General features: G+C 51.9%; 3 protein-coding genes across 7 annotated transcripts in view; 2 read left to right on the top strand and 1 right to left on the bottom strand.

Annotated features, from left to right (window-relative positions):
• Window positions 1-4,594, top strand: part of LOC122392349 — a 52,107-nt gene extending 47,513 nt beyond the window's left edge. For all 3 annotated transcript variants that reach the window (XM_043387127.1, XM_043387128.1, XM_043387126.1), the window contains exons 42-47: window positions 90-254; window positions 619-942; window positions 1,716-1,930; window positions 2,200-2,380; window positions 2,711-2,874; window positions 3,088-4,594. In XM_043387127.1, coding sequence (XP_043243062.1) covers window positions 90-254; window positions 619-942; window positions 1,716-1,930; window positions 2,200-2,380; window positions 2,711-2,874; window positions 3,088-3,298 — 1,260 coding nt within the window. In that variant the 3' untranslated portion in view covers window positions 3,299-4,594. The remainder of the gene's footprint in view (window positions 1-89; window positions 255-618; window positions 943-1,715; window positions 1,931-2,199; window positions 2,381-2,710; window positions 2,875-3,087) is intronic.
• A 194-nt stretch (window positions 4,595-4,788) lies between these two features.
• LOC122392351 (N-alpha-acetyltransferase 80-like) lies at window positions 4,789-9,185 on the bottom strand. Of its 3 annotated transcripts, none has more exons than XM_043387133.1 (6): window positions 9,155-9,185; window positions 7,928-8,099; window positions 7,409-7,548; window positions 6,770-6,845; window positions 6,014-6,131; window positions 4,789-5,628 (listed from the first exon to the last, which is right to left on the bottom strand). In XM_043387133.1, exons 2-6 carry the CDS (start codon window positions 8,050-8,052, stop codon window positions 5,413-5,415), a joined length of 675 nt encoding a protein of 224 aa, XP_043243068.1. In that variant the 5' UTR covers window positions 8,053-8,099; window positions 9,155-9,185; the 3' UTR covers window positions 4,789-5,412. The 3 variants fall into 3 exon arrangements, with proteins under 3 accessions (XP_043243068.1, XP_043243067.1, XP_043243065.1); XM_043387132.1 differs by having other exon boundaries at window positions 8,929-9,161; XM_043387130.1 differs by lacking the exon at window positions 9,155-9,185 and adding an exon at window positions 9,052-9,139.
• A 714-nt stretch (window positions 9,186-9,899) lies between these two features.
• LOC122392346 (carbohydrate sulfotransferase 11-like) overlaps window positions 9,900-25,287 on the top strand; it is an 18,004-nt gene continuing 2,616 nt past the window's right edge. The window contains exons 1-5 of the mRNA XM_043387123.1: window positions 9,900-10,749; window positions 18,253-18,443; window positions 22,333-22,529; window positions 24,067-24,206; window positions 24,580-24,686. Of these exons, the coding sequence (XP_043243058.1) occupies window positions 10,146-10,749; window positions 18,253-18,443; window positions 22,333-22,529; window positions 24,067-24,206; window positions 24,580-24,686 (1,239 nt within the window). The 5' untranslated portion in view covers window positions 9,900-10,145. The remainder of the gene's footprint in view (window positions 10,750-18,252; window positions 18,444-22,332; window positions 22,530-24,066; window positions 24,207-24,579; window positions 24,687-25,287) is intronic.

Below are 25,287 nucleotides of genomic sequence, written 5' to 3'. Positions count from 1 at the left end.
TGCTTAAATCATCCGCTTTGTATCTTTCGTACTCTGTCACTAGTCACTACCGTGTATTGACTAACCGTCTGATACCCCCTTCATTACAGACATACGTGGGTTACGACATTCACCGGTGTGAGGACGCGATGGCTCGTCAGGCGCGGCTCACCATGGTGCGCACGTACGGACAGATGCCGCGGCGACTGTTCCGCTCGGCGCACCCGCACATACCCGACCGGACGCATGTCAATATACAGCTGCCCGTGAAAGAGGTGAGGAGGGGGACACCCACACATGCCCGACCGGACACATGTCAATATACAGCTGCCCGTGAAAGAGGTAAGGAGGGAGGGATGGGGGAAGGAGGTATGGACGGAGGGATGAAGGAAAGGACTGGTGGACGGATGCGAGTCCGGGGAGAAAGTTTGATAGCCGAAGGGATAGGAAGAATGGACAGAAGGGACGGAGATAGGATGTGTGGGTGTTGACGTTCTGACTGTCGAGTATGAGTAGAGGCTAGGGAACATCCGACGCAAGACAACGCTACTAATTCTGAATGGTTCGTGTCTGTCCGTCTCAGATCTTGTATGGGCCATGTCCTGACCTCCCCCGCCCTCATCTCGCTTCCCTCTCCAGCCGGCGCTTCTGCCGACGGTGACTGGTCTGCGCTGGGGTGAGTACGTCGGCTCTCCAGAGTGTTCCGCGCCGGCCGTCGTGTGGCAGCGGCCCCTGGGCGCGCCAGTACGCCGGCTCCGCACCGTGCCGTCCGGCGCCGTCCTCGCCCTACCCCCGAACACCTGCTCCACTCAGCTGTGGCGAGAGACGCGCAGACACGTGGTCACTCCGCCTCCCCCGGCTGACCAGATCAGTTTCGCCAACTGGGGCCAGCCGGACGGCCTGGTGCGGCTACGACAGGCGCAGAAAACGCAGCCGGTGGTCGCGCCGCCGCCCGGCGACAAGGTGAGGTGGCGGACGGGGGAGGAAGATCTCCGATTGTTTGGCTGGGTGGGAAACTGTCCATGCTGTAGGGCACCCCGTCCGTTGATTCAATCCTCAGGACATTCAAATCCTTCTCCCCCACGCCGCAACCCTTAGTCCGTGCTGAACAGGCACCTTTATCTCATGCGGGCTGCTCCCTTTGAGCGGCACCGCTGCTCCCGAGGGAGCGCACCCCGTAGCCGGGACCGGGTGCAGGGAGTACCTTGGGGGCTGGTCGGCCTGTCCATTCGGACGGGCTCAGCCCCGGTAACTCGCTAGGGTGCCTGCCCAGACCAATGTCTCCCCCTAATTTCCTATCATTCTTCCGGCTCTGAAATGGTCTTGTCAGACCGAAAGGGCCTAACCCAACAAAACAAACAAACATATAAATGCTGTAGGGTTCTAGGTAATCGTGAGTTGTATTCCGTGGGATATCAAACGTTATTAGCCGATATGTCTTAGTGCATAACATAACAATGCTATTGGCGATGCATTGCCGATGTAATGTAACACATGGTCTATTCGGTTTTCGGTTTGATCTTCTTACCATCTATTGTCAATGCTGCTAGCTGGTACATACCTGGCAGGATGCGCTCTGCCTCCACCTTAGGCACCTCGACTGCTATTTTCTCTCAAAAGCACCGGTCGTCCCGTCCCCTTTGCTCTCCCTCCCGCCGCCGACCTTTCCTTGATGACCTGACCGAGCTGACCTACCCTCTGTGATTTTCCCCGTCTAACCGCCTCCCTCCCCTCAGGTGGATCTGTGCGCCTTCTCGGCCGGCCGGCTGTGGGTGGGTCTCAGCTCGGGCGCCGTGCACGTGTACGACACGCGGCCGGCGGCGGCGGCGGCCGGTGTCCGCCTGGTGCGGCTCGGTCTGCGCCGGCTGGCCGCCCTGGAGCCGTGTGACAGCTTCTCGGTGATGGTGGCCGCAGACCGGGGCGGCAGCATGGCCATCTGGGACACCAACACGTGAGTGGACGGGATATGGGATGGGAGGTGTGGAAAGCCATGCGAAGGGGAGGCGAGGGTAAGGGTAAGGGCAATGTCACGTATGGTAGGATCAGTAAGTTTTTTTCTACTTGCTCTGTGGCCCAGCGTTTCTTATGGACTCGTCAATCGTCGTGTCCATCAACTCTAGTTAGTGTCTTTTTTGTACTTATCTGCTTTTTTGGTTTGCCTTCCTCTGTCGTCATTGCACTGCCCGCACTGATTTGACCTGCCCCGCCGGATACCCCCAGTCTGGAGCTGGTGCGGCGTCTCTCTGTGGCCGGCGCCGTCCACTCGCTGGCCGTCAGCCCAACGGCCGGTGACCTGATCGTGGCGTACGGCGAGTGGGACGCCCCTGCGGCGGCGGCCTCCACGCTGGAGCTGATCACCATCAACGGACGGACAGCGGCGCACCGCGGCTGTCCGAGAAAGGTGAGACGACCGGGGGACCGTGATCGCCCGGGTGGGCGCCACGCTGTGGGGATCCCACGGCTGTTCGTTGTAAAATATCGTGGGATGATAATACGACCCCCAGTCGCTGTCAATGTTGAGGCTGTAACCGAACCTTTTCCTTTGATAATAGTTGGTCGGCCCTCGATGATTTTATAGCTACTCCCTCTCGGCTAGCCTGGGACATTGTGCAGTGTAGACAGTCAACCAGTGACTGACTACAGCCTGACTGCTAACCCAGTATGTTACCAGCTGACCTACCTGCCCGTGCCACCAATTGACTCAGCAGATCCCCTACCCCGTGTTCATCAGGTGACGGCGGTGACGGTCTCGGCACTAACCGAGGGCCGCGCCGTGAACGTGGTCGCCGCCGGACACGAGGAGGGCACTGTCACTCTGTGGGATACGTGGCTGCTGCGACCGGTGGGGGAACCGCTGGCGCCGCCGCCGGCCGCAGTCGGACTGCAGGTCACCAGGTGAGGTGGTGTTTGTTGATTGCTGTTTTCGTTTTTTATATTAGTGGGGGTTTTAAGGGCGCGTGCAGTCTCCATATGCGATTCGCTGGACATTGTGCGTTCCTGTTTGTTGTGCTATGACTGATATCCCCTAAGCCCTCTTTCCCTGTGGTCACTTGATGGCTCTTTGTTTTAATGAGTTCCTGAGCGCGCCTTTCTCTCTGTACCCGGCAGCCTGTGTTACTCAGCCACCGGCCACCTGCTATACGTCCTGCACGGCCGGTCGGTACCAGTCCCCGACCAAACCAAACCAAACCAGGTGCTGGTGCTGTGGACTAGCGGCGGCGTCAAACCCACCGCCAGGGCCGCTCGGTTACTGGACCTATCCACACGGCGGCCCCGCGAACTCCCCGCCTGGAGCTGCGACATCAGCGACGACGAGTGAAGGGATTTCAGGGCAGGTAGAGGGATTCTGCTGCCGTATCTAGTTACAGCGGACGTCTGCTCATTGGACCGTCGTGTTCTGTAAGACTCGTGAGTTATGAGAAGTAAGTGTTCTGTGTTCTGTGAACGTATCTCGGCTAGTTGCAGGGCTGCTGGGACCTCCGTTGCAATGCTGTGGCGTCAACCCTCCCGCCGCTCAGGGAGCCAGGACGCACGGACTGAGAGTCGTTCCATCAGTTACATAGCGCCATCCTGCCCATCGAATCGGGCCAGGGGGCTGAGGCTGTGTCGGGGTGCGATATTTTTACGGACGGCTGGCTCCGCGAGTGTCAGCAGAGCTCCGAGGCTGTGCGAATGGTACGATACGTTCCTGTGTTTATCCGGGTCAAGTAACCGATGCTAGGATGATTGTAGACTGTTTTAGGGCGTGTTTGTGTGTCAGTGTTGCGATCTGTCTGCATGTCTGTATCTGTTGGGTGGGAAGTGTCCGTTTGGATCGTTAGACAGGGAGGGAACTGGTCGGAGTTACGGGCCGGCGGTCCCGAGATCCGTCCACTGCGGCCCGTATCGGGTGTTTTGCTCGCGGCGTGCCCATCGCGCCGGCGTCTGGTCGGTGGCCGCCCGCCGGCCGCTGTGCTGTGTTCTGAGGTCAGCCTCCCCGGCCCGTTGGCGAGGACCTCGGGATCCAACATCAACCACAGACCGGCTCACTGATCACAAATAGCCGGCCGGTAAGGGCAGTACGGCACAACAGCGGCGAACTGACGAACGCCGCGGTGTGTGTGGGCTCATCTCTTAGCCGGCCGGGATGGGCTCTTCTCTTTCAGAGGTATGCAATATCCCTGCGCTATTACTGAACCGGCCCAATTTTATATCAGGGTAAGAGTGTTATGGGAGGTACGGCAATAATCTATGATCGAGGGAGTTACGCGCGTGTGCGGTGTCTGTATCGTGTGTTCATTGTTGTGTGTCGAACTCATAGTGTTAGGCCGCTGTGTAGCGCGCGTCGGACCTGTTGTGTGCACAAAGTGTGTCTGTTGGTGCTCTCTAAGGTCACATACGCACCCTGCATAACCCTCCTGTGTTCACTGCTTCATTTTATCGTCATTCTGGAACGTCAATTTAGTTGACTTGTTTTTAAGCGTTTTCCCACTCCACGGCTGTAGGTTTACCCTCATGTATCAGAAATTAGGCATCCCCATCAGGCAGAGGCCGTTTGGGCCGGCGTACGGGGCTGGGGCGCGGGTGGACGCGCGATCCTCGTGTCGGCTGTTACAAATATAACCCATATCTTATCGACTCTTGTGTGAATATATCTGAAAAGGATTATCAAGACCGTGAGCAAAGACGGGCGCTAGAAATCATCATGCTAACTAGGCACTGGAACCACCGACTCCTCCAACCGTATCTCGCACGGTGTAACGTTGAACTGTCTGCTGCCTACAAACGACGGTGGGACTTCATATTCTCATCGCACAAGAGCCTAGTCGCACCATTTTCGCAGAATTTGTATTGAAATCTGGTCGTTAAAAACAATGACTATAAAGGGGATTAGCAACCCATTTGCTTGCTGACTGACCTGACTATTGGCCTAGTTAGGGCGACTAGAAATGGACACGACTAGTATAACACACATAAAAATGAGTAGAAAAGTGGGACATTGAGCAATGCAAAACAGTAAAATATAAAAACGCTTAAACGACTCCGGCCTTAGTAATAATTTGGCACTGCACACTTCACAGTCCAAGTGGCACATTTACGTAACAGACCACAGCGGAGGACCACACCAGCCATGAATAATAGTTTCCCTGCCTTCCTGTTGTAAATTGCAAAGACAATTTAGTGTACTATCATTGAAGAGAATTTAAATGCCAAGCACGATATGCTGTTAGCATCTCTTATTAATCCAGATTCATAAATTACCCAAATAACGAATGTTACGTGATTCAACTTCACATAATTACACCGTAAAAACGCACAGGCGCACCTAAAAAGGCACCCTCTGAAAGCGCACGAGGGGTAACACTCAGTCCAATAACAGACAACAGTAGGAACAACCTATGAGTTATGGGAAGACGTCTTCCCTCCGAATTACCTAGTCGCGGCATCCCAGCATCAATCCGCCAGCATTTTCATCATGAACTCCTTCTTGGGTTGGTCCTGCGCTGGTCGCTTACCGGTCGGTGCGGGCGGTGGGGGCGGTGGGGGTGGAGGTGGGCCACCGCCCCCCGCTGGCGGTGGCGGAGGCGGTGCAGGGGCGGTGGGCGGTCCGCTCGCTGCAGTTCGGTCAGTGGTAGGACTGGTGATACGCGGTGAGCCTGCCTCGGCTGTCTGCAAAGTGGTAGAGAGATATGTAAGTCGACTCCCCAGATCTCAAACCAGTTTGTCTGAAGCGAAATTGACCAAAGCCAAGCAGACATGCTCTAGAAACATTCTTGCGACTTCAGGAGACCTAAAGCGGACGGTGTGGGACATGTAGAGCATGGATATCAGACGCTAAGTCGTAAAGCCGTGAAGGCATCGTAGCCCCTGAACCAACTTCAGGGACCGCCTCAACAGGATGTGGCAGAAAAAACGGCGGTAAGGGTATCGAGAAAATTTAAGAGCTTACAATGAACAAAACAACGTCAGAGTCTTCCTTCCATTCCAGCGCCCGACCCAGTTACCCCTTTTAGTCAGGGTGTAATCACTAGCTCACTCGGTTTGTCTATCTCACCTTCAGCAGTCGCCGACTGCCTCCGAACGTGGCCACCGGCGCGCACGGAGTGTAGCCCAGCCGCGCGTAGAACCGCTGCTTGTCGTGTGTGCTCAGGTAGAGCTGACGGCAGCCGCGGCTGACGGCAGAACCGACGGACAACACGCCGTCAGGTACCGCAACTAACACACAGCAGTACATGTGTGAATGTGGGTTATGTCGATATCGTCACATGCGTAACATAGGACAGTGGCATACGATACAAAACTGGACAGTGGCAGATGGTACGATGTAATGGACGCTGAAGTCGCTTGATTCCATTTCAACGTCATCTGAAATGTACAGCCCTCAGCAGACTGCGTGGTAGGTATTCTTTTTTCGTTAATACCGATAATAACTCAAAGGCTATGCTATCAATCGGTCGGAACTCACTGCAGATAGATGCGCCATACTCCACTCCTTCGATTAGGTCTATCACTAAACAAAGTATGCGCCTTGCGTGGCAACAAAATGCAAAAGTTTGTTTTGGGGGCAAATATAAACTTTTGGGTTTTGTTGCCAAAATGGATGGAAAATGAATACGATGATTATGCCAATCTAAGGTGCGGAGTCTCGCGCATCTTACTGTTACGGTTTCCGAATGACCGATCGCATAGCATTCGCCTTATTCTCGGTTTTGTCGAAAAAAGAATACCTACTACGCAATTTGCAGAGGGCTGTACCATACTGGATATATTTTGTCGTGTAGGGTCAAAAAGTTAACATTAGGTAACTCACCTGGCAGCATACTCTTCTGCTAGCTGCATCAGATGCCTGCCTAGGCCTCTGCCCCGTAGTTTTGGCGATATAACCACTGCGAAAAGGGTAACCCATCAGCATCGACATTCGATCAGCCAGAGGCACGCAAACTTTACAATTATATCAATGCATCACACAGCACCACCAGGTTACATATCAACACCTTAAAACAAACAGCTGTAAACACCATTGGCGTGTTTGAACCGAGCGCCACTGGAACGATCGGGTCAGAGTGGGGCACCTTGCTGGACTCAAGTTAGTGCCAAAGTCACCGTACTCACGACAAAAAGAGGGAATGGCTCATCACACTCGAGACAGCGCGGCAGACGCCTCATCAGACTCAGGTCGGACTACTGGGCAGGACGGGGCTCCTGACCGGCCTCCTGGCAGTATCATCAGACTCCCGACAGTATCATCGAACTCAGGGCAGGGAAGAAGGCGTCGTCTCATCGTACTCAGGGAAGGGTTGGGCGCCTGAATGGACTCCCGTGAGTATCATGAGACTCAGGGTATTATCATCGGACTCCAGACACTTATAGCATAAGACTAGGAGCAGGAAAGAAACCTGATTTGGTTCACCATTAGTGAAACCGACCTCCGGACAGGGAGAAGTCTCACCAGACTCGACAAACAGAGCGTCGTCCCGGTCCGGCACTGGAGACAGCTTGGCGTGGCCGACGACCGTGTCGGGTCGAGACTGTTCCACCAGCGCCAGGCAGGCAGGGAACTCCTCACAAGAGGCCTGCAGAGTCCGCATCCTGGCAGAACGGGGTAACTGTGTCATTGAATGGCTCTGGACAAGGCAGGCTGGCATGCTGAAGAAGCTTGATGGAAATGATACCTTCCACACATTCATCAGATGTCTGTATATCAGATGTCTTCATCTGTTTCAAAAGGACATGTCTGAATCCACAAAGTCAAAGCATGTCTCAATGCTAAGTGAGATTGATATCAAATGAAATACCAGGACATGGGTGTCATGTGTCATATTGATAAAGAATCACAGACAAACGAGTAACCACTTAGAAAGTTAGAAGATTAAGAAATACAAGCAAAGAGCGAGCAAAACAGGTGTATAGAACACCTCAAGCACTCGTATTCTACAAGGTACAAGGAAGTGTCCTTAATTTCACTAACCTGGCTGTAGTACTCCTGGGCCACTCTTCATTGAGGAGTACACAAACATTTCCCATAAGAGAACCATGCTGGTGAACTGGCAATACAGTGTAATCTTCACAGTGACTTGTGTTTGAAGACCCCATTGTATGCACTTCTATATATCAATGGCCTTGATAGTGGAGCAAAGTCTCTGAAAATCAAAAATGTCATTCAAATGACGAAATAGGCCCTTAAAGGGACCCTCCCACCTTAACATTAGATTTGAGTTGAGATAGCCAAAATGGGGTCCCTGGCTCACAATTACCGGTTTCGGCACTCACAACATCGAGAAATGCCTTAAATCGGAAATATTGAATTTCAAAATTGCAGCATTTTGATTCAGAGGGGCTAATGCATAGGAATACCCCTCTGAATGTGTGACGTCAGCGCAGATATCTAACGATTTTTAAATGTTTGACAAAACGTTTTGTAGCACGCGGTGGTCTATGCTGCTTAGCTCATCAAGTGCCGCACTTTCAGCTGCCAAACTATTGCTTCCAAATAAAGTCGCTAGGAACAGCGGAGATCCCAAAAAGTAAACAAAAGTAAAAGTCTAATATCTTGAAAACCGGTGAATATTTTTCACTGAAATTTGGTAGACATTCGTTTTCGCTCTTTCTGAACCGAGCGACATCACTTTCATGCCAATTCATAAACTTTTTTGAAGGTGGGAGGGTCCCTTTAATAGGGACAGTTTAAGTTCATCTTGATGGCTGATGCTTATTTCAATTTGAATTTTGAAACCTTGCATATGAGTTACAACATCTAAGTTCTAAATAAATGCCAATATTTCATACCAACATGTCAATGAGCCCATCAGGGCCATCAGCAACCATCCATTTGTATTATCTCGTATACTTAAGAGCTACAAAATGTACAAAATGTGTGTCGATTACTGCTCATCGTATATCTTAATCTTTCACTAAATCACTAGCGAATCCAGTTGTGCATTTTATCCATGGTGGTATCTCATATCTTACCAATTAACAAAAACACCGGCAAGACACCCTACCAAAAGTTAGGTTTCACAAAAACGTGACAAAAAAATTCGCTGTGAGTTATAATTGCAAATAGGGTACGACTACGAATTGCCAGCATCCTACCCTTTGTACTGATCATTGTTAGCGTCTTAACTTGGCCTCAACATTAATGAAGTTATATTCGTAAAAACTTAATAAAAAACAAATTTTATTATCACGCCATTACATCAAAATTCCCACGAAAATTCCTAAAACTCACTGAACCTATTTGAAACAGATGCGCTGTTTCTGTCGCAAAGCTACTGCTTTGACTCGCTGCCACTAAATTCATAGTCCTTGCAGCAAACAATACCGAATGCTCGTCCAACTGGTCCAAGCAATGGTACAATTCATGTACCGCGGTGCGTGTGTAACTTCTATGCTCTGTAGTCTGTACTTTAAAGCTACAGAAGCCAAATCGCCACTTTCACAGTCAATGAACATGGCCAGTAGCACTCAAATTATTTCCGAATCCCTAGTAAACAAAGTTGGATCCTTGAATGAACTAGCTGTAATTGGTTATAACTCATAACAAGAGTTAAAACTAGCCAGCATGCCCAGGACTGATCTCGCCATGGCCATACCCCACCTCCAATCCACCTTACCAATACCTACCAACCCCGATCCTGTCCTGTACGTAGCTAAAAGCCTTGCTAAGAATCGCTCAAAGTGATTGCGGAAGGGCCACTAGCCGCCGGTACGAATAGAATTAAACCGTCTAACGAAGTTTCTTAACTTTATTTATTGACAGTCCGCTTATAGTCGATTTTTGATCGTTTGAGGCTCCACGATCCCAGTGACAACGATTGACTTTCAAACACCTCGCAATTTTTCTCTAATTTCAACCAACAAGTTTTATGAGCATTGATAATCGAATGGGCCCCTTTGAGATACCCTCGCTGGTCTGCGCCGATCGGACCACGTCGTGACCTCTGTTTACGTGCCCACACACACCTCGGCCGCCGCCGCCGCCGCGTTGTCTGCCGTGACCGGAGGCGGCGGCGCGGCGGACCGGCAAGCGGCGGCTGGGCGGCAGTGACTCCGCGGCCGTCGGCGGAGCAGCAGCTCGGACCCGTCGGGCGGCGAACGAGCCCCGTGTCCGTGTCCGTCGGCTCGGCCGGCCGGTGCGGCGGTGTGCCGTGATGCGAGTGCGGGTCGTTTGAGACACCTCCGCCGCTATGTGGCCCGTGAGAATACCGCGGTGGCGGCGCTGGCCTCTGGCCGCCGCTCTGCTGCTGACTGTGGCTGCCGGAGCGCTGCTCTCCGGACCGTGGACGGCATCTCACGACTCCGATCACCTGGTCTGGGGCGGCCCTGCGGCCGCCGCTGGCCCCGCTCAGCGGCTGGAGTTCTACGGCGCAGCGCGGAACCTATTCTCGAGTGACGGCCGTCCCGTTTCTCCTAGCCCGTCTTCCGTGGGGTCTGGGGACCTGCTCTCGGTGATAGTGTCATCATCATCAGCGGCTGAGGAGCCATCGGACGTCCCCATACCGTCTCCCAGTCAGGAGCCGGCGCCGGCGCCGGCCGCCGACCCGCCCTCCACAAACTCCGCTCCAACTGAGGACGTTCCGCACGAGCGCGCGTTTGATCGGTACGACCACGAGCTGGAGCGGGTCCGCCCAGAGGACGTCGAACCGCTGGCCGAGAGCTGGCTGAGGGCCCGCGAGCGCCTGTACGCCGCCCGCCGGCGCCGGCTGAAACGAGTGTGTTTGGCACGTGGAATGGAGCTGGCGAAACATACGACCGAGAGGAGTGTGCTGGCCATCGGCAGCGCGGACCCCGGTGAGTGTAGGAGTTATTTACAGCGGACGACACGTTTTACCTACCGTCAGGATGCTGTATGTGCGTGCGGCAACGTGAGCCTGTCCGTCAGCACCGCGAAAAGTGCACAATGATATTTGTGCCGATGAAATATCAATGTTTACATCCTGCCAGTGCGCGCTGCACAGTGCACACTGCACAGGCGCAAACCGCAATCTCATTGATTTTTTTTTACCTTTTGATGATGCTTCCTCACAAAAACGTGTCAGATATTCACGTTTACGTTCGTTGTATTCCGAATTAAGAATAACTTCTATGTACAAATTATCACTCATTCAATTGCTATCGTTTTAGAACACGTATACCTACGTAAACGCAATATACCTCGGTCCCACTATGTTAAATGTTATGAAACGTAAGACACGCTGCGTGCGGTGCATGCATGCATATATTTATGCATCAAAGACACTACCGGCTACGGGTTCAGGCACTGCCGAATGAAGCCCGTTACAACATTTACAGACGACCATTCATATCCGCCCTCCCCCAAATCATCTCAATTTCCCTCGCATTTTCCCATCGTCTCTAGATTCCCACCGAGACCGACCAAATCCGATATCGTGCCAACATGGCTATAACTGTATGTAGACCGTGAATCCACAGGAAGTAGGTAGGTATAACCGATTATCCGCGTCCCCGTCGTGTCACATTTCCTAGCGAACGAGTATTTTGGCTTCTACTAAAAACAAATAGTGTATCCCGGTCACCGTGTTACCGTATTTGACCGTCTATTCGGCTGGGCTCTAGTAGTCTCTGTCCCGTCCCGCCCCGCGTCCGGCCGCCGGTATACACCCGATGTATCCATTGTGCGCGTCTCGACATCCTGTTGTCGGCATCCAGGCGGCACCGTCCGCTTTTTGCGCCCGTCCGCCGACCTTGAAGGCCCGTCCTCGTCGCCCGTAGAGCCTGTAGTTAGCAGGCGAGCTCCTACGCACCGACCGGCGGCCGAGCTGAACTGATCGGCGAGCGTGGGTGACGGGTACGGGGGAACGGTGGCCTGGGTCGCCCCGGGTGGTAGTACTGGTCGTCCCTCGCCCACACACTGTCAGGTGTGCCTGTGGTCGGGTCCTCTGATGGAAAGGTTCTGAGAAACCGCGTGAGTCGACGCGTAGTCGCAGTGTCGCGTGATTGTAGACAGTCGACCGTTTTTAATTAGTCAAGTTCAGAAAAAAACCTGTTATATAACGAGTCCGTCTTTTGAATCGTAGGAATGCGAACAGTGTCATATTTGGTAGCCGCTATTTTTTCCCTAATCTGAGAGTTATTTCTTTGATGGATGCATGGATGCGTGATGCATTGCTTCCGTACACGCATGCAATTGCATAGGCATGCTCTACATAATTTTTCAGAATTTTAACTAAATAGGGCAATTATATATCACCTGGTTCTATTTTATAACAAACAGTGAAGCCCTAAAACCAATTTTTTCCCTTATACCTTCCCACCGAGGTGTGTATAATAACATTAGATTGTTTGATTATGACAAACGGGCGAAGGTCTTCATCCCTCTTTTTTATCTGTACTCAATCTCTTCGTGATGCTTCATTCCCTCTTCTCCTTTCCCCTCACGCTTGCTCGCTCTCCCTCGCCCAAAGCTCAGGTTTCTCTGCACGACGGCCAGCTGTTTGTCTGGGCACCAGCTGTCATGTTATGTCAGTTGCAAAACATTGCCGGGGGTCTAATCACCGCCGCCTCTGGCTCCGTCTGACGAATACACGAGCTTGGGTAGTGTGCACGAGCTCACCGTTCGCTCCATGCCTGGCCTTGGTTGGTGGTTGGCACCGGGCGCCTCACGTCTCTGCTGAGGTCGTGCCAATGCTCGGTGTACGACGTAGGCTCGGAGGTTAATTAGCTCGTAGGCGCCAGACGGGCAGTGGGTGTGGTCACGACTCTCGTCTCGCCCTCTGCCCATCCGTCCGTCTGCACTCTCGTCTCGGTTAGTCGCGCACTGTTTCAGTTAGTCTCGTCTCGTCTCGTCTCGTCTCGTCTCTCTCTCTCTCTCTCTCTCTCTCTCTCTCTCTCTCTCTCTCTCTCTCTCTCTCTCTCTCTCTCTCTCTCTCTCTCTCTCTTCTTTAGCCCCTCTTTAGCCCCATCACTCTCCCTCACAATGTTGTGAATAGGGCCACTCCTAATTAACCCGGTCCCCTGAGACCCTGCCTCGTGTTTACTCATATACCTAGTTAGTTACCCAGTAAATATATGTTGACATATTTCTAGCCAGTGGCCATGACGCATTGCACAGTGCACAGTGCACATAGTGATTGCCAGCAATCACTATGGATCAGTGGCTCATGTGGCCTCGAAACGCAAAAACTTGTGCTTGCGGTCTTCGCGTTGTCCGATGACAACCGCGCGGCTTGACATTAGCTTCTGCCCAGGGAATAAAACGTGGGAATTTCACACGCTCGGTGGATGAGGAAGACGACCCTATGCTGCGGTTACCACCGTACCACCGAGCATATAACCACCAACCATGGGTCAGTGGACTGGTCAACGGCACACATCGCCACGGTCACTAACCGGTGGTACCCTACAGCAATCGCCATGGCATATATAAAACCCATACATATACGGCTCATCACCCGATTCATTGAATGAGTCGGAATGCGGCGCTGACGACTCTGATGCTCGCCCAGACTGGCTGAGCGGTCAGCGATCACGCTGGTGAGAGGAGGTCGGGTCATAGCACTCGACCGGACCGGTCGAGCCAGCTTCCTCACGCGGGATTTAGATCCTCCACGACTAGGAAGTATGTGGTTTAAAGTTACCCCACGTCCTAGTTACCCGACACGGCTGGATGAATCAGGCAGTTCTCGAATCGGTCAAGTTGACCGGTGAAGTCGGTTTTCATGGGTCAAACCATGCAATACGTCACTAGAGAGTCTAGAGACCGGTCTGGCCAGCTAGTGAGGACAGGGCTGAGAGTTGAGACCACCATACGGCTGTTGTGGTCGAGCATTGCTGATTTCTTATGCAGGACGAGGACATATGCTGTGTGGAACGAAATCCTGATCACTGCATAAGTGCCTATACCGGGACTAGCATGAGAGGTCATTGATCTTACGGGTACCTACTGTATAGTAGCAGCTGGGAATACCTAGCTGCATCGGTACTTTGCCTGCCCGCATATTGGACAGCGCCAAGTTAGCGAAACTATTTACCGACAGACAGTGGATTGACTTTTTGTATGACGCTTGACCTGCGATCTTCTGAAAGTCACTCATGAATTATTATCAACGCTTTCTAGCCCCTCTTCATTCGCTGCCGGGTGCCGACTGCCGACCATGATCGTCTCCAGCCTCTACTGGCCAAGGCCCTATATACCCTACTGGCCAACCGTGACGGTCCACCTCCGATCCTCTACCCAGCTCCCATCCTCTGCCCCGGCGCTCGGCGGCCGCTGACCCGCTCCGGCCTCTGCGTTTTTGCCGCGCCGCACCGGTTCCCTCCCCCCCTCCCCTCCCGGAGCGGGGTCATGTGGGAGCGGGTGACCGCGGACAACGCGTCGTTGGACCGGCACGACGACAGGAGACGGCCGTCGTGCCGGTCGCCGGCCGGGGGCGATCCCTGAGCCTCGAAGTGTCCACCACCTGTCGTCAGTCGCAGCGGGTTGCAGTTTTTCAGGCAGATGATATTGAAAGGCTCGGTCATGGTTTTATGTTCGCAGTCATCGTGAAGGAACGGCAGGCGGCAGTACGTACTGTCACTTGCCAGTGAATGTCTATCGGCATTCACTGGCTGGAAGTCTCAACCTTCAGTCACGTTTAGGTGTGTTTTGTCGCAGTTGTCGACTTTTTTGGCGGATAACTCAGGTGCCGTGCTCGGCAAACGTACTCTCTGGCATGTAACTAAACACAATGCAGTACTTTCGGACGTGCCCATCGTCATGAGATTGCTCTTACTGGAGCTAATCAATCGCTGCAGGGTGAAAGTAACGTCCATTACGCCCACCTCTGAACGTCTGGCCCTGGCCCGGCCCGTTCACAGTTCAGACAGTCCGTCCATTGACGGTCGGTGGGCGCCTGACGGTGGGCGGTGAGTCTGACGCCGGTAACCGTTAGACGGTGCCTTTGGCCGTCACGGCCTCACGACTGACCCGCACGGCCGCCCTTACTTGGTCATCCAGTCCCCATTGCACCAGATCACGGAGCCCCGCCCCTCAGGGTGTGGGGCAACCCGTCCCGGGTGACCCGCCCTGTCCCTCTAACCTGAAGCTAAAGCCGGGCCCGTGAACATGACCGAGCAAGCCATCTTCGACAAGGCAAAAAACGCGGTGATTTGTATTTATTTTATTCCAGTGACCCATCACGGTCACGATGTAGGTCGCCACGGCTGCCTCCTTTACCGTTACCACGGGAAAGCTGCACCATGGAACGGCATGAGTTGGGCGTTTACGTCGGTGGTTTTCTGTGCCGGCGCTCTCCCTCACGACTCGGGATGCGGAGGGCCGTATACAATCACAATGAGGAGCGCTGACTCATCTGTGTCAGCATTCTCGAAGCGTCCGGCTTCCTACTGTGGTGTCTGATGTGCATCAGCCTAACTAATCTTCCTCTCTTTCTCCGCCCTTTCATCTCCGTTTCTCCTTGCCCAATGCCCAGCTTAGTTCTTCTTCCCGACTCTTGCGTCTCTCTCCCTCTCTCATCTGGATCTGCCTGATGCCTCTGTTTATCCACCCTTTCATCTCCCTCTCTCCTTGGCCTTATCCACACCTTTCTGCCTCTTCTCAACTCCCTCGTCTTCCTCTTGCCCTTCAGCGTTTGACAAAAGGAATTCATACATTCAGACACCGTCTTCTTACCACCCATGGCCAGTTCATATGCAACCCAAAACAGGACCCACTGGCGTCATCCTTCCCGATTAATTTACGTCTCGGAAGTCACAGACTCCCTGCATATTAAAAGGTAGGTATTAACGGGTAGGGGAGAGTGGGGCAAAGCGGCCACCCGGGGCAAAGCGGCCACCCATCGTTTTAGCCCTTCATAGCTGGCGTCAGTTCCAATTTATGGTTTCCAATTATACTTCTCTTCACGGTCGTTCGAATGAGCCAAACCAGGGTTTCAGGCCCATCACCATTGTTCTGTGAAACACGGAAAAGCATTTCTTGCCAGGTTACCAACTATGTTTACAATTTTTAAATGTTATGTTATTCCATAACCGTTTTGGAATTTTTATAAGCGTTCTTGTCCATGCATTGCATGGTTATCGTACATGTATTCTACGAATTTTAATGTTTTTTACCCCACTAATAGCTAAGCTGGAATATTTTTGTCTCGGACGGTATGCGCGGGGCAAAGTGGCCGGGGCAAAGTGGCCACCCCCCCCCCCCCCAATTGGCCATAAGTTGCTTCCATCTGGATAAAAACATTATTTACATTGAAATGTGTCGTCATGCATTCATCTTGGCCACTTTTCAGTTGCATGAGTTACCAAATAATGCAATTAAATGTTTATTTTCATGAAAATCCTTTCTTTGTTTACCTACAGGTGGAAGATGATAAAGTAAACATCCATCCTCGATTAACCTTGTCACCATCAAATACACTAGTCGTACACGAGGCAACTATTTTGTTTCTCATATCGGGACTTGAGAAGACGCCGGTGGCCGCTTTGCCCCAGGGTATGGGGCAAAGTGGCCAATATGCATAGGTTTAAAGTTTTGTCAATATCTTTCATATGTGAACGCCTTTGGAAATAAAACGCAGTTGAAATAAAAGGCAACTTACTAGGGATCACATTGGTATAGAAAGAATCTTCCCAAGTTTAAAAATCAAGCGTTGGCATCGTGAGAAGCGTTAGGGTGGCCGCTTTGCCCCACTCTCCCCTACTCGGACTCGCGTTATCCACTAGCGCAGCCGTTGACCGTTCAGCGTGTAAGGCGCTGTATGGAGAGCCAGGGCCGCGGAGCCGGTTCCATCCGCGTTTCGCGCCGTCTCCTCTTATCGCTCTGTGGTTATCGAGTTCCGCACTCAGCGTGCGTAGATCTGGGTCGACCCGCACGCACATTCCGGAAGGAATGGAATGGGGGAAGGAAACGGAAAGGGACGGGAACAGGGAAGCAGATGGGAGAGATGGAACCGAGAGAGAGACGGAGACGGACGATGAAGAATGAAGAATGATGACGACAGTTGCTCACGCACGAGCTAAGGAGAGACTTGGTCTTGAATAAACTGCACCAAAGAAATTGGGTGCAGTGGAGGAGGCAGGGAAGGGGGGGGGGGGGGGAGTTACCAGCTGTTTGTCGTTCCACTCCAGTCGTCAATCAAGCCGACCCATCCGTTATCATCCCATCTGACGGCCCGACGTGTATAGCCTGGTTCGCAGTTGGGATTCATCTGAACGCGCAAACAAACAAATCACAGTCTGAGATTACAAGATGTTTGTCAAAATGGTGGCCTCAGTTGATTGATGAAGATCGAGAGGATGTGTCTCGCTGCAGGCACGATTTCCTTCATTTTTTTTTTGGGGGGGGGGGGGGGGGTTCAACTTATTGGCCACGGCCGAGCGTTCTGGCTAAAAAGTTAAAAAGTTTAAAAAGTTGATTTCAATATCCGATCGATGTTTGACCCAACAGACCGGCCTATGCATATTGCATGGGTCTTTACCTAGGAAGGTCTAGGTCTATGCCTGTGACCTTTTAAGGCGGTCAAATTATACCCTTCAGAGCTTGGGGATATAGCCCGAACCCTCAGAGATCAAGTTGTGCCGCATTGAGAAACCATCCATGTAACGTATACACTATACATACACGTCAATGTTGTTTTCGAGAGCGCATCGGTACACGCACACACGCAGGAAACCAGGCACCGCGCTGGTCGGATGCGTTCACATGTTGCAAAACCAGTTATTGTGTGACTAGCACTTGAAGCTAGCAGCCAGTTGCGTGTAATTCGCTGCGGCGTGATGCAACGTCTGAAAATAGATTACCATCCAGCACCTGTCTGATAACGGCGTTTGGGTTCCCTTCCCACGCCCCAGTATGCGTCCCCAGTGGGCGAACATGACCCAAGAGACGCCGGGGCGGGGGCTGGGGTCTCGCCCCTGCGGTGAGGCCAACTTACGCAACGCACTCGCTCACGAACTTGTCTGAACGACTCACGAGTGGCTTTTAGACACGCTGCCAATTGGCTAATGCGCCACTATATCAACAATAATTACATGTGCAAACACGTATAGGACCCTCAAGGAGCTCCCATTGGCGTCCGGCGTGACCCAAATGAAGCTAATCTAGATCTGACTTGTGAGTTGTTATGCACTAACATTTGAACGTGATATCTCTGACCTCATAGACACTGGTTCTGTGACCTCCCGGCCGGCCATTTTCTGGGAAACGGCTGATTACCCTGCACTGTGCCGCTCCACCCCATTGAGTCCTTTTGTTTATGAGAGTGTTTGCCGCAGCTGTGGGCGCCACCACACGCACCTTTCCCATCCCCTGACGCCCATCCGTCCGTCTGCCCACAGGTGGTCCAGTCGAGACCATCAAGGTGTCCCATTTCACCGTGGTGCCGCCGCACAAAACGATGGCCTGTCTGGTGAACAAGGTGGCCTCCACGTCTCTGCTCGGCACCTTTCTGAAGCTGACCGGCCACGGCGTGCCACTGTTCGATGAGCTCAGCAGTCCACACTCGATCGCCTCACTGCTGCACCCGACGGTGAGTAAGGTGCCCCCGGGGGATGAGAGTGAGACCCGTGTGACCTGTGTGACCCCGCACGGGGGCCGGGCGGCTGGCGAGTCGCCACACCTCCCACACCGCTCGCCCACCGTACTCCCGAACATGGAGGGAGAGCCGGACCCTGTGGGAGAGGGAGAGGGAGAGGGAGAGGGAGAGGGAGAGGGAGAGGGAGAGGGAGGGAGAGGGAGAGGAGGAGAGACGAGACGGTGACCCTGGTGTGCCCTACCCCTGAACTACCGCCGTTAGAAAGTAAAGGGTTGGGACGTGAGAGGCTCATGAGGGAAAACAATCGTGGTGGAAAGCCGTGGGACGCAAATGGATGTGCATAAAATGTTGAAGTTCAGGTCAACAACCACTTAAAAGAACCCGCCACGCCACTATAATGCAATTTAAGTCCCAACGGCTACATGCAAAATAAGAGTGCCGTCCGCATCTGAATTTTACATCGGGATGACCCTTGATAGGCGTTATCAGCTGCTGGTGTGAATGGCCGGACATCAGACTGACCTGCTGATATCATAAGACAAGTAACATACGTTTCGTCTACTTCGACAAATTTCCCGAACAACCAACGGGGAACTTACTTGAAATCCGCAAGGCAGTTTATTTATTCAATGAGCCAATGCACCATATTGCCTCACGCGCCATTTGAAATCATGGATGTTGTTCAGAGCTTAAACGCAGGTAATTCCTCACCAAAACCGAATCCGATACCCATCAAGGCGGAACAAATGTCGCACTATGTATGCTTATTCAACGGGAAAATTCCTGTCGATGATGTCACGGACTAGCATAAATTGCTGTCCTGGTCATATCAAATGATTTTTTTTTACCCCCACGCATCCTGGATCATCCATTACTTGCACTGGCGGTCGCAGCCGCTAGCAAAAGGGGGGCCAAAGTCACACTCGCGGGACATAACATTTATCCGTCACCGGGAGGGGGGGGGGGGGCGTGATCGGCTAATTTTTTACGTCCACGAGGCGCCGCACAGTTGGCACTACTTATGTTTCGTCCATCTCATTCTTACGTGAAATATTTAAGCTCAATTTAAGGCAAAATCACCAGTTCCATTTCCCGTCCCACGGTGCTTCCACCGGTCGGGCCACTGCACCATGACGACGGATCGGTGTAGCATAGGTACATATACTGGAAGGTCAGGCACGCGGATTCATGACCTTACCACTATAAAACAATTCGGAAAAGTACAGATACCTCTTGCTTTGAACAAGCATGTGAAACCCAGAGAGCATTTTCAGACTATGACATTTACCCATATAGGTACCTAGTTGTGTGGCGGCAGGAGAGCGTAGGTACCCCGACCTTTGGAGACCCCCACAGGTTCCGAGCTCTCAGCTCTCAGCATAAATTGGAGATATACAGGACCATTCTGGCACTTCTAAAAGACGACTAAATGATGCAAAACGTTCAATTTTCCTCGCGAAAAATCTCATTTATTTTGTAATTTGGCTATATTTTGGTTCCCAAGCTCGCATTTGAAAAGCGCTGGATGAAATATTTTAATTTTTTCGAAAATCATCCCATTATACCCTGATAAAACCATCCCGTATGAGCACAGCTTTTGTCAAATTCAAAACCCTTGGCGTGCACTGGAGGGAACCGTGCCCTCTGATCTTCAGAAACCCACCCATGTATGTTTTCACGTAGAGGCCAGTTTAGGGCCCTCAGAGACCAATACAGGGCCTGGAAACTACAAAGGCCAGTAGTTTGAGACCATCAGAGACCGAGTTGGGCTCTCAGAGGCTAATGTGGGTCCTTACTCATTACAGGCCAACATGGGCCCTCAGAGGTCAGCGTGGGGCCCTAAAAGACCGGCATGAGCTGTCGTTGGGCCCCAGAGGCCAGCAGAGGGCCCTCAAAGGCCAAGAGGCCAATGCAGGCCCTTAGAGGCCGGCATCGGGTCTTCAGCAGCCAGTGCGGGTCCCTCATTGGCACCTAAAGGTTCGTCTTGGGACACCAGAGACAGAAATAAGGCCACCAGAGACCGGTGTGAGACCCTCAGACGCCGGTTGGGGCCCCTGAGGCCGGTTAGGGGCCCTCATAGGCCAGATGTGGGGCCTCAGAGGTTGATGTAGGCTCTTAGCGGTCAACGTGGGCGCTTGACCACCACTGAAGTTCCCTCAGAGGTCAGTGTAAGACGCTCAAAGACCGGTGTGGGAGCTATATTAATAGCTGGGCGTGGGTTTTCTGAGCCTCGTGACGATCGAATAATTGCCAGGGCCCCATACACCTATATGGGGGCCCATTGGTTGTTTGAGGGGGGCAAATGATATGATGGCCCCCTTTATTGACCTTTGGGGGGGGGGGCATGGCCCTGATGCCCCCCCCCGCGACCACCACTGTGTACACATTACACACATGCCTCTGAGATTACATACTAGCTCACACAAACTCTATGCAGGCCCCGGAGGTCCCACGCCAATCCCACGAAACCAAGCCGGCATACGGCGTCACTACCGGGCTTCTGAGGTGCACAGCACCAACCCATGAGGTCTTACTTTAGTGTCTTAGAGCCAATCTCCTTTAGCAGGGCCAACCCGCCACTGCCGAAGAGGGTCTCATGCCAGCCATTGCTGGGCCTACGAGAGCCTCAAGTAAACCCACGCTGATATTCCATATAAGATCCGGCCATACTCGTGAACCGGTGCCAGCGACGCTGACCGCCAAATTGACAGAATGCGAAACTGAGCCCACTCATGAGTGAAATTCACGTCCTTTGATGGCGCAAGAAAGAAAATGAAACATACGAAAAGCTTTTCTAGGACTTTTGTTCGATCTGAAAGGTGGGGCCAAAAGATAGTACCGTAAAGTGGGGCTATTTGAGACAGTAGTTAAAATTGCTATAAGATAAAAACCATTTGAAATTTAAGCTCAATTTTTGGCCAAGCGATTTACTGCTCGATTCCACACCTCCCTGATGAAAAATATCACAAAAGAATCAAACGATCTTCATTTTATAGCGATTTTAAATACTGTTTCAAATAGCCCCACTGTCTCAAATAGCCCCACTTTACGGTATGGCCCCACCTTTCAGCACCAAAGGGGGGGGGGGCATGGCCCCCGTGGCCCCCCCCCCTGGGACCGCCTATGATTACTTGGGTGTTTCCAAGGTGTTTCAATAGACATACATCGGTCAATCACTTCGACCGTTTTACAGCCGCATGACCCCCCGCGCGGGTCATGCATTATTCTGTACGGGTCATGACCGGGTGTTGCGCATTGCGGCGCCGAGCCGACTGGTGGGTGCGCCTATTGCCGTCCCAGCTGAGCCCTGACCCGGCGGTCGTGGGAATGTCGTCATGTCTCCCATCGCTCCCTGTGTCAGGCGCACATGAATAAAAAGCGTGACGAAATCAGGCATTTGTGAGCACTGGGCTTCAAAGTAATGACTTTGGCAACCGTTCCTCACGCAAAACATTACGAGCAGTTCCAAATGCCGTGAGGGGTGGCTAGGTACGGTAGTCAAAAAGAAGCAGAGCGAAACATAACAGCCTGGCTTTGCGTGCAAATCTGCAGATTATATCTCAATTACTTCACTTTCTGTGCACGCTTTTTGTGTGCTCACGATCTGGAAACAATATCCCTGATGATCAGGTTCTTTGACCGAAACCGGTCGTTAGTAGTGCATCAAGCTGGAACAGAAATAACAATACAAAACAGTGGGGCAACGTCAGAGCCGAGTGCTCGTCGTGGGAAGGAAAGGATACCACTCGAGTCTCTCGAGTCGGGGCTAAAATCGTGCCGGGACTAAAGCTATAGCTATAAGGACGAGCTCCGACAGGACGGGGACGGAGCTCGGTGCAACTACTGATTCATTCTGACGACACGTCCCTTCTCCACCCCACAGAAGCCTGGAGAGTTCGCGCTGGCCACTAAACACTACTTCAAGTTCATGTTCGTGCGCCACCCCCTGGAGCGTCTCATCTCGGCGTATGAGGACAAAGTGGTGAAGGTTGATCACCCGAGCCTGCTGCACCTGAGGAAGTCGATATTCAACACCCAGGAGGACATCCGCATCAGGAACCGCACTTACGCGTTGCTCAGGTGGGCCAACAGGCATAAGAGCAGCGTCATGCAATTATATAGGTACTAAGCATTGTTTGTAATACTAACGGCGGACAGCATATAATTATACTTTTTCTAAATAACGGACATCTATCTAAAATTGTTTGGTAGGTATCCTAATCCTTCATGCATACATGGGCTCATGGATAAGGAAATGAACTTGAAGTGTTGCCGTACGATACAGTCATGAATCATGATAGTAGACTAATTTCCCAGAATGACAGGAAAGCTTTACGGATTATGGACCATTGGAGGCGGAAGCCGGTCGCCAATGACAGCTATTGACGCTATCGTGCATTCAATGGGCCGTGCGGGTATAAAAACTTACTTGTTTTTGCTCGAACATAGCAAACATATGACAAGCAGCAGCTAATTTATGGGTGTCGTACGAGATTTTTCGACATTAGTCGAATCACAGTCTGGACACCGTTATCAAGACAATAATATTTTTCATTACTCCTGATTCATATGACAGATTCAATATGCATTCAATTTATGCAAACGTCCACATATTGTGCAGTTAAGTTAACGTTAATTCATACTAACTACTTTTCGGCTTCGATTCCCCATATGCAACCGTGTTTACCGTATGTTATCTCATCTGACCGTATCAAGTCGATTTTATGTCAAACTGTTTGTAATGCATTCAAACAGAGGAAGCCGACTTTCCTGGGAACTGTGATTACATGGCTAGATCTATATTTAAACAGCACATAATTCATTAAGCTTAACATCGTTGCAGCTAGGGTATAGCTGCATAACAAGTGTTTTTGTTTGCGGTTATAATCAGACAATACGCGGAAAAGGTCCATTCCGAACAATGTGTGATGTCTACAATAGGCGACGGGCACCCGTAAAGCAAAACCGGTCGTCACATATCGCAAAAATGTTGAGATGAATCACTACCGAATGCCGACGCGAACAGCGCTCCGCCCTGGAACTGGCAACCACCCATTATACCCGGCTGATTTTGCAACGAACCAAGCACGTATTCGTATCCTTGGCGGCGATGATAGCACTGCTGAAAATAAGCGCAATTTTCCCGCAGCACAAGGAAAATGCACACTACACTCCCACGGATACCCAGAATCAAATGAATATGTGTTTGTGTCTCCCAGTCATCACAACCCGTGTGAGAATGGAGTCCGTATATGAAACGAATGCATTGCTCGCAATTGTTGGTTTGCAGCCATCACGTCTGCGTGAAACAGACACGCAACCGTGTTGTTCTGTTGTACTGGGAGCAAAGCAGAAGTTCAGCCACCGAACTGGGCAGGGCAGCCGCTGCACGTTACATTTTACGGGCCCATCGAGGCCAACACGTGCAAACTACCAGGGCTCGTGCCTGTTTGTCGTAAACCGAGGGCAGCCCGGGGGTCGATTTCGATATTTGTTCCTGTGCTCGTTGGCGACTTCGATAAAGTAATGAAGTAATGAAGCTATCCTTGGGCTAGAGCTAACCCGCTAAAGCTAACCCGCTATACGTCTAGAGCTAACCCGCCCGTCTATCCCCCAGAGCAAACGCGGCCAACCGAACTGAGTTGCTGGCAGACTACGAGACTAAGCTGGCAGCATACCGGGCCGAGGTGAAGGCTCGCCATAACGTGCCCACCTTCGGGGAGTTCCTCGACTTTGTGCTCGCCATGGACCCCACCGGTGAGTGCCTGATAACATTGCTTTAATAAAATATTTTTGGTCATGACAGCGTTCTAACGAGTAACGTGACTAGGTGGCTGAACGGATGGTTTATAGACAGTGAGTCTCTCTCAAGAAGCGTTAAAAAGCGCATACTGATCCTTATCTGGCAGCCTCAGTAGCTGCGGTGCACCAATCGGTGATCGAATCAGCCCAAGGCCTCTCCCGCAATTCTTTCATCTCTTGGCCCTGTAAAGCTCTGTTTAATGTTGGGTAGGAATGACATAGCTTAACTGGACTATAACCCCAGAAGAGTCAAGACAAAGCAAAACAAAACAAAACAAAACAAAACAAAACAAAACAAAACAAAAACCTAAAATGCCCGTGTTTTCAGGTGACAATTTCGACAGCCACTGGACGCCGTACTGGCGACAGTGCACACCGTGCCATATGCATTATGACGTCATCGGTAAACTTGAGGACGGCTCAGACGACTTCAAGGTAAGCTACCCCTCCCCCAGGGTGACCGGTTCGGCCGCTGGGTCAATGGGCCACTGGCTAACGGAGCCCGCTCCATGTGTGGAGGTGGGCGGTCGAACGGTGTGGGTGACAGCACGCCTCTCGTGTCAGCGGGCCGTACATCAGGTTTGTGAGGATTATGAGGAAGATGCTGGCGAGTGGGTGTGCTCAGTTTCTCGGTTTGGTAAGCAGGGACGTTGTTGCGAGTCGTTAGGGGTGAATTGCATTGAGACAGTACGATGGTTGATGGAAGAAAGCGGGCCACGCCACGACGGGTGACTTCTGACTCCCACTCCTTCGAACTCACTGACTGAGGGTGGAGTGGAGAGCGTGCCGCCTATGATTCAGAGCCACGTCAGCACTAGGTGCTGTCGATGGCAGTTTTACGTGCACCTTCGTAAAACCGATTTTTAAACCATAGACTGCTGATCACTGAAGATAGTTATGCGGTCCAATATGACATCGATAAATCACATGTGATCGAGGTTATCTTGAGTCCCTGTATTAACCCTATTCCTGGCGGGGGGGGGGGGCCTCAGGAGCCCCCCCTGAGGTTTTTTGGTTATTTCTCCCAAACGCGTTG

The sequence above is a fragment of the Amphibalanus amphitrite genome, unplaced genomic scaffold, assembly GCF_019059575.1.
Source record: "Amphibalanus amphitrite isolate SeventyFive unplaced genomic scaffold, NRLGWU_Aamphi_draft 000483F_arrow, whole genome shotgun sequence".
NCBI classification, from domain to species: Eukaryota; Metazoa; Arthropoda; class Thecostraca; order Balanomorpha; family Balanidae; genus Amphibalanus; species Amphibalanus amphitrite.
This window is presented reverse-complemented; position numbering and strand designations above follow the sequence as displayed.